This window comes from Nanorana parkeri, unplaced genomic scaffold, assembly GCF_000935625.1.
Source record: "Nanorana parkeri isolate BGI_ZX_2015 unplaced genomic scaffold, ASM93562v1 scaffold1851, whole genome shotgun sequence".
Lineage (NCBI taxonomy): Eukaryota > Metazoa > Chordata > Amphibia > Anura > Dicroglossidae > Nanorana > Nanorana parkeri.
In genome coordinates this window covers 203001-211674 of record NW_017308119.1, presented here as the reverse complement: position 1 = coordinate 211674, position 8674 = coordinate 203001, and the positions used below count along the sequence as shown (strand labels likewise).

At 48.4% G+C, this 8674-nt stretch overlaps 1 protein-coding gene across 2 annotated transcripts in view; it reads right to left on the bottom strand.

Moving 5' to 3' along the window:
- The window catches only part of LOC108799902 (tumor necrosis factor receptor superfamily member 16-like), a 32375-nt gene extending 24933 nt beyond the window's left edge, over nucleotides 1-7442 (bottom strand). For both annotated transcript variants that reach the window (XM_018571838.1, XM_018571840.1), the window contains exon 1: nucleotides 7119-7442. In XM_018571838.1, coding sequence (XP_018427340.1) covers nucleotides 7119-7169 — 51 coding nt within the window. In that variant the 5' untranslated portion in view covers nucleotides 7170-7442. The remainder of the gene's footprint in view (nucleotides 1-7118) is intronic.
- Nucleotides 7443-8674: the final 1232 nt, after the last annotated feature.

Below are 8674 nucleotides of genomic sequence, written 5' to 3'. Positions count from 1 at the left end.
CCCCCTCTTATAGTGAAAAGGAGAGAGGGGAGGTGTTGTCACCCTATGACAGGAAGTGCCTGAACTAGAACCTAGGCGGCAGCATCGCCAGGGATTATTTTTTTTATAAAAGCTGCAAATTTGCAAAATACCGAAAATAGATTCTAAAATGACATTAACGAGCAGAAGCTCCTGCGAGGGTTTCAGTCATCGGGATTTATATCTTTGTTCGCCTTCAGGAAGGGCGGAGTCCGGAGCAGAGAGCGATCCCGGCTCGCTGAGCCCCGGAGAGGAGAGGGTTAAGGATGGTTTCATATCTCCACCGCTGAGTCTGTCGGCTCCTTTCATTCCGGCTGAGCCGACCAATCAAAGAGATTCCCCAAAGTGACATCACTCAGCGGCGGCCCGTTCACCCCTCACCATCGTCATGGCGGCAATAACGAGCCGCACAAGTTTACACAAGTCTCCTCCCCCCCCTCGCCCCTCGTCTGCCATCCTGACCCAGAGGATGATGACTACCCGCAGCAGAGGGAGGCCTTCCATGATAGAGTGTCAGCTCCCCTGTACAGAGACTGATGTGACTGTGGGGGAGGGGACATTAGAGTGTAAGCTCCTCTGTACAGAGACTGATGTGACTGTGGGGGAGGGGGGCATTAGAGTGTAAGCTCCTCTGTACAGAGACTGATGTGACTGCGGGGGGGGAGGGACATTAGAGTGTAAGCTCCTCTGTACAGAGACTGATGTGACTGGCTCGGTGTTCTCTGTACAGCGCTGTGGTATATGTCGGAGCTATATATATGTATAATGATGGTGTGTGACTGGTGGACGGTCTCTGGCAGCACTCGGAGGGCATCGAGTAGTTTTCTTGGCTCTCCCATAATCCAGTTCAGCTCCAGTCTGGCCGCGCCGCATAGTGATCTCCGCGCTGGCTGCGGCTGTACAAGTACACAGGAGGCTTCGGTGGGCAGATTAGAAGCTCCAGGAGTTCTGCAAAATGCTCAAATAGAAGCTTCCTGAATGCTGCCTGAATGTGACGGCCTTCAGACAAGCAGGCAAGTCTACATCCAACCAAAGTTGTGGATAGATTGTGGAAGGATTAGAACCCCTGTTATATTTTTACTGCCATCTGAGGCTCTGAGGGACCGATTTCCCCTCACTTCCTGTTGAAGAGACAATGGTTCTAGCAATGTTTCCTTCACTTCCTGTCCTTCTGACAACAAATCAAATCTCAATAAACAGAGGTTTTTTTAATGATATCTGTTAAAGAGACTCCCACTCACTTCCTGTCCTGCTGACAAAGGCTTCACCAGACAGGAAGTGGGAGAAAATCTGCAACAGTAACCCAGGCAGAAATAAAAATGCTTTTCCTTCGTAGAGTTGGGGGGCGACACGCACCAGGTTTCTATTTCTGTCTGTGTTACTGGTACAGATTCTCCCTCACTTCCTGTCTGGTAAAACATTGTCAGCAGGACAGGAAGTGAGGGGAAATCTTAGCTCGTCGGCCATTCTGGGTCCCAGCAGCCAGAAAGATTGAAGCCACAAGATGATCCGTACGGCCAGAATAGGGAATCAAATCCTTTGTTATAATGTAATGCCGGTAGGGGAAGCGCGCGCCTCTGGATACGGTACTCCTTTGGCAAAAATTTTATAAATGCCCCGACATTAATAATTAAAAAAAATGAATTTTATTTGTTTGCATTGAAGTCTGCAGAGCTTTGCGACCGAGATCGGTGCGTCATGGGTGCAGAGCATTGTTTACATCCCGGCCCCGGGTCCATACGGAGGTAGAAGCGGATCTACCTTTATGAGGCTGGAGGAAGTAATAAAAGGACGTGCGGTGACGTCAACGTGCAATCTGGGAGTCTCCCTGTCATGGTGGCACGTGGGACTTATAACGTTCCCAGATCCGGGTGATTGGTTGTCGCGTCAGTGTAGGTGGAGTCATACACAGCCGCACTGTATTAAAAAAAAAATCAATAGGGCGCCCCATGTAGAAGCACCCCACGATTCAGGTACATGGGGGGGAGGGGGGAGCGGGGTAGTTTAAGGCCTCATTCACACCAGGCACAGTGTGCGTTCCGGCCCGATTCTGGCTATGTCGTGGGGCAGGAGGGGGGGGGCGTGGGGTCCATTGAAGTGAATGGCACCGTAGCCACGCCCTACGGCAGCACGGGAACGCAAGGCACATCAATGCCTGCGGTCTGGTACGAACAAAATGCTGCAAGCCCTATTTTGTTCTGACCGGACTGGACTGCAGTCATTGATGTGCCTTGCGTTCCTATGCTGCCGGAGGGCGTGGCTACGGTGCCATTCACTTCAATGGACCACACTTCCCCTCCTGGTCCACAACATAGTGAGCCAGTCGCAATGCGATGCAGTGCCAGAGTCGGGCCGGAACTCACTGTCTCTGGCCTGAGGATGGGGGGTGGGGGGGGGTTTGGAGGATATGACCATGTTTCATGTTGCACCCTAAATGTTGGTGTAACATCGCACACAGTCAGAAAGGTGGACTATGCCTTTAAAGAAAAGAACAAATGGTTTCCTATGAGTGATATTATAATACAAAGTAACAATCCATCGTACAGGAAACTCACAATGGAAACTTATTGGACAGAGAAAGGAGGATGGAAGTTTTTTTTAATGTTTCCCCGAATTATAAACATGTCAACAAACACTGCGTGGAAGGGTGCAGTGATCTGCATTTTTCAGGACACGATATAGACTTCCACTATTTATAAACATTCCCCCTCCTACCAGTGGGGTCACAAGGGTGGTGTGGCCTGCACCCGGGTGACACCATTGGAGGGGAGTCATTTTGGTGTCACCCTCCTCTAAAAAGTCAGTCACCCGGTAACCGCTCCGGGTTTTTTTTTTAACACCCTTGGGGGGGGGGGGGGGAGCTGTTTTCCATGACAACCAATCAGCATCTCTCTTTCATTTTCAAAACCTAACTGAACAAACTGAAGAGAAAAGCTGATTGGTTGTCATGGACAACTGCTCCAGATTCTTTGATAAATTCCTCCCGTTCCAGTCTATATACCCTCTGCGTCCCTCTCCTTGGTGGATGGTGGCTGACATCTAAAATCAGACTCATCTCCCCCGGAAGATCTTCTCCATACATGGGGACACAGCTCCCCCCATTTCTATAGCCCCTTATGGTTTTGTCAGTATTTATTACTTAAGGGAGAACTATGGGGTCAGGGCTTTTCCCCATAGTTCTCCTTAGGGTAACGGGAGGACACAAACTAGCGTCCTCCCGTCACCCTAAGCTCAGTATATAGGGAGCTACAGCTCGCGGTATACTGAGACGCCGCAGCCGGAGCGGATCCCGACATCGACGTTGATCTGTGACAGTCTCATTGTTACAGGTCGGCTAGAACTATGAGGTGAGTGGAAATCACTCCCCTCATAGTTCTCCTTTAATGACCCATCACATGAGAATGTTTCTACTTTCTGTACTGCATGCGCAGCCGCAAAAAAGTGGACTTTGTTCCAAGAAACGCGTTGGCTGAGAATCAGCGTATGCAGAGAAAGTGTAATGGACGCCATGTAATCTCCAGATTGTGATGGATCCTCCATGTCAGAGTTTATTTAGGATAATTTATGTATGTCCCTTTAAAATCTCTTTTATTCCAAAAAATAAGATACTTTTAGTTCATGTGTTGGTGATAATTATATATATACTATCAATATCCCCGTTCGCCGAGTGTTCACACTTCAAGGATTATTCCACTTTGTCATACAAAATGGCTGAACACAGCAAATGAATGTCTGTGAAGGTTCTCATTCATCCAGGTCACATGGTATATCTGTAAGAAATAAGTCAAGGCAACCGGACTTGCTGTACTTTTCTTGAAGACGTTTCACTGGACATCTGACCAGCTTTCCTGAGAAAGCTGGTCGGATGTCCAGCGAAACGTCTTCAAGAAAAATACAGCAAGTCCGGTTGCCTTGACTTATTTCTTACAGATACAGCAAATGAATGAACACAGAAGGGGCAGAGATCACCCAAACCAGACACCCCAATGAACTGAGAAACGTTTTTAGTTACAGTTGCGGTAAGTAACTGCAGATACAGCGGGAAAGGTTAGAACCTCAATCAGCTTTTACCTTGTGTCCCCTTCATGGGGATTTCCCTGCACTTCCTGTCCCCAAGGACCAGGACAGCCATCAGAAATTTTGGGGCCCCTTACATGGCTTTAGGCCGGGCCCCTCCCCCCCGCCCTGCTGGACGCAGGGCTTAGTGACGTGCTGGACGCAGGGCTTAGTGACGTGCTGGACGCAGGGCTTAGTGACGTGCTGGACGCAGGGCTCAGTGACGTGCTGGACGCAGGACCCACCTGAGAGTGACACTGCAGAGCTCTGAAGGGGTCTCAGGTGGGCTGGTCAAGGCTACATCCCTCCCCTCCCTCCTTTCCTTCCTAGCTCCTCTTACCTGCACACATGGCCTTGTCTGCCGCCGGACCGGCCAGAAGTGACGTCACTTCCGGCCAGTCCTACATCAGACGAGCAGCGTCGCTGATAGGGCCCTAGCTTGTCTCAAAGCCGCTGGAGCGGCAATGCTGGGGCCCTGCGCTGCTAGGGCCAAGCCTCCTCGCCCTTCACTGTCAGCCCCCCAGGCTGCCCGGGCCCCTTACATGAGTATCGGCCGTACCCCCCTGATGGCTGCCCTGCCAGGGACACAACAGGAAGAGAACATTTCTTAAAACAGGTGTCCCCATTGGAAGACTTCCCCTCTATTCCTGTTCTGGTGACAACCATAAACATGTAGAACTTCTCTATCACTTTCTTAATGGGGGACCATATGACACGGGGCTCAAACCCTTTCTGAATACATCCAAAACTATAAACACAGTTACACCTTGAGACGGTTTGAACTTTACGTCACGTGACCCTATATTTTTTACATTCATATTTGGAAGTACATTTTATGGTTCAGTAGTTGAGCTGAAATGCATTTAAACTGCCTGACAGATACATTTATCATCTCATTTCAATGGGCAATTCGCCTGTCAGCGCACATGTGTGAGCAGGGCCCGGGGGTCAGCCATGCGTTAAAGCGTTTATACGCAAGTGTGAACCAGGCGGCGGTCCCTAAAGCAGGCTTGGCCAAACTGCGCCTCCACAGCTGCCAGGAAACGTATGCTCCGCTGGCACGCTGGGACTTGTGGTGCCACAACAGCTGCAGGGTCACTGGCTGCGGCCTCCATATCCAACATGTCAGAGGAAACCCTTCCAGATGGAAGGGCCGCTGATGTTCTACATTCCGAGCCGTACACAAAAGTTATCATTAGCCAATCAGAAGGAGATTAAAGTGCACAAAGAGCTACATTCTCAATAGCCGATTGTGTAATGTTCTCCTTAGAGAAAAAGCAATAGGTTCCAAAATGGCTGAACTGCCAAATGTTTGAGATTTCCCGTCATGCAATTTAAATTCTTGAGATGACTGAGGGCCACAAGTATTGCGTTTGAGGGCCCCCATGTAGGCCACAGACAGCAGGCTGACATGCCCAGTCTAGAGAGAGAAGTTGGAGTATTTGTTTCATGACACTAAACAAATTGTTATCTATGCACAGATCCCAGGGTGGGTGTTGGTCAGATGTTGTGGGACTACAACCCCTATTGTATCCCACTTTGCTGGAACTGGTAGTCATCCCAAAGTTTGAGGCGTACCGGAGTCAGCGCTAAAATGCTGGATTGGGATGCAGCAAGAACTCACAAGTTGTAACATTTCTATAACTTCCCCCAGACAAGAGACAATGATTACCAATTCCTGCAATATAATGGAACAATAAACTGATACAATGTAACGTGTCAGGAGAGTCAGAATGAAATGCAATAAAGACTCAAAACAATAAACATTATTATTATGATTTCCTTAGGAAGTCAGATGGAAGAATTGTGATCCTCGCAGTCCTGGAACATCACACAGGATACACAGAACAACTCAATAACTTCCTGAAGAAGACAAGTCAGATAATGGACAAAAATGTAACATTTCTAGGACTTCCTCAGACATCTGAAATCAAGACAACTACAACTGCCAGGAGATCATGGACTGGATACAATGTAACATGCAAGTCTCACTTCCTAGAAACCAAATAGAGGGACATAAGGGGCAAAATGTATCAAGAATTAGATACAATGGAGGAAATTGGGTTTACTTCCTATAATCCGGGAGAAAAGTAACTTCCAAAAACACAGAGTAACAAGAACTGGATACAATGTAACACATTACTATAATCCAGGAGGATTCAGGACCAACAGGGACACGAAGTATCAAGGACTGGATTCAATATAACAAATGAATCACATTTTGTATAATCCTGGAGATTTAGGGACATCAGAGAGACCAAATATCAACCACTGGATACAATATAAGGAGTTAGTCTCATAATCCAGATTTAGTGACATCCGACTGGATACAATGTAACAAGTTAGTCTCATTTCATATAATCCAGGGGATTTAGGACCAGCAAGGACACAAACTAACAAGGACTGGATACAATATAACAAGATAGTCTGACTTCTCACAATCCAGAAGTGACCTCAGAAACAGACTGGATACAATGTAACCAGGTAATCTCACTTTATATAATCCAGGAGATATAGTGACATCAGAGACACCAAGGATCAAGGACTGGATACAATATAACAAGATAGTCCCAGTCTCCCAATCCAGAAGTGACCTCAGAGACAGACTAGATACAATGTAACCAGGTAATCTCACTTTATATAATCCAGGAGATATAGTGACATCAGAGACACAAAGTAACAAGGACTGCATACAATATAACAAGTTAGTCCCTTTATATAATTCAGGAAATCTAGGCGCAGCAGGGATCAGAGACAGACGGTATACAATGTAACAAGTAAGTCTCATTTCATATAATCCAGGAGATTTAGAACCAGCAAGGATACAAAGTAACAAGGACTGGATACAATATAACAAGATAGTCTCACTTCTCCTAATCCAGGAGATTTAGTGACATCAGGGACACCAAGTCAGAGACACAAGGACTGGAGACAGTTCTAGAAGAACGATAACAGTTCTCAGACACAAAGAAACATTCATGGTATACATTGTAACATGTTTGTCTGCAACTTCCTACAGACAAAGTCAGGGACAATAAACCCACCTCAGAGAACAGCAGCATGAGAAGGGTTACTAAGTTCCTAGTGACATCCATGGTGGCTGTAGGGATCCCTCCCGAGTCAGGACAGCTGGGGGCCAAATCCAGGGGCCACAACTATTTCTGCTCTAGATCTGAGACTCCTGCAGGATGGGCTCAGTCCCTCCACATAATGCCAAGAAGAAGAAGAAAAAAAAGAGCCTTGCTGGCAATCCAGAGGTTAACGCGGCTCAGATCCAGTGATGGAGGGGTCTCTATCCGGAATAAGGGATGGGGGGTGGGGAGGCCTTCGCAGGGACCCCAGACCAGACCTCGGCTCCGCTCTCTCTTGGAAATGAGGGAGATGCTGGACGCAGGGCTTAGTGACGTGCTGGACGCAGGGCTTAGTGACGTGCTGGACGCAGGGCTTAGTGACGTGCTGGACGCAGGGCTCAGTGACGTGCTGGACGCAGGACCCACCTGAGAGTGACACTGCAGAGCTCTGAAGGGGTCTCAGGTGGGCTGGTCAAGGCTACATCCCTCCCCTCCCTCCTTTCCTTCCTAGCTCCTCTTACCTGCACACATGGCCTTGTCTGCCGCCGGACCGGCCAGAAGTGACGTCACTTCCGGCCAGTCCTACATCAGACGAGCAGCGTCGCTGATAGGGCCCTAGCTTGTCTCAAAGCCGCTGGAGCGGCAATGCTGGGGCCCTGCGCTGCTAGGGCCAAGCCTCCTCGCCCTTCACTGTCAGCCCCCCAGGCTGCCCGGGCCCCTTACATGAGTATCGGCCGTACCCCCCTGATGGCTGCCCTGCCAGGGACACAACAGGAAGAGAACATTTCTTAAAACAGGTGTCCCCATTGGAAGACTTCCCCTCTATTCCTGTTCTGGTGACAACCATAAACATGTAGAACTTCTCTATCACTTTCTTAATGGGGGACCATATGACACGGGGCTCAAACCCTTTCTGAATACATCCAAAACTATAAACACAGTTACACCTTGAGACGGTTTGAACTTTACGTCACGTGACCCTATATTTTTTACATTCATATTTGGAAGTACATTTTATGGTTCAGTAGTTGAGCTGAAATGCATTTAAACTGCCTGACAGATACATTTATCATCTCATTTCAATGGGCAATTCGCCTGTCAGCGCACATGTGTGAGCAGGGCCCGGGGGTCAGCCATGCGTTAAAGCGTTTATACGCAAGTGTGAACCAGGCGGCGGTCCCTAAAGCAGGCTTGGCCAAACTGCGCCTCCACAGCTGCCAGGAAACGTATGCTCCGCTGGCACGCTGGGACTTGTGGTGCCACAACAGCTGCAGGGTCACTGGCTGCGGCCTCCATATCCAACATGTCAGAGGAAACCCTTCCAGATGGAAGGGCCGCTGATGTTCTACATTCCGAGCCGTACACAAAAGTTATCATTAGCCAATCAGAAGGAGATTAAAGTGCACAAAGAGCTACATTCTCAATAGCCGATTGTGTAATGTTCTCCTTAGAGAAAAAGCAATAGGTTCCAAAATGGCTGAACTGCCAAATGTTTGAGATTTCCCGTCATGCAATTTAAATTCTTGAGA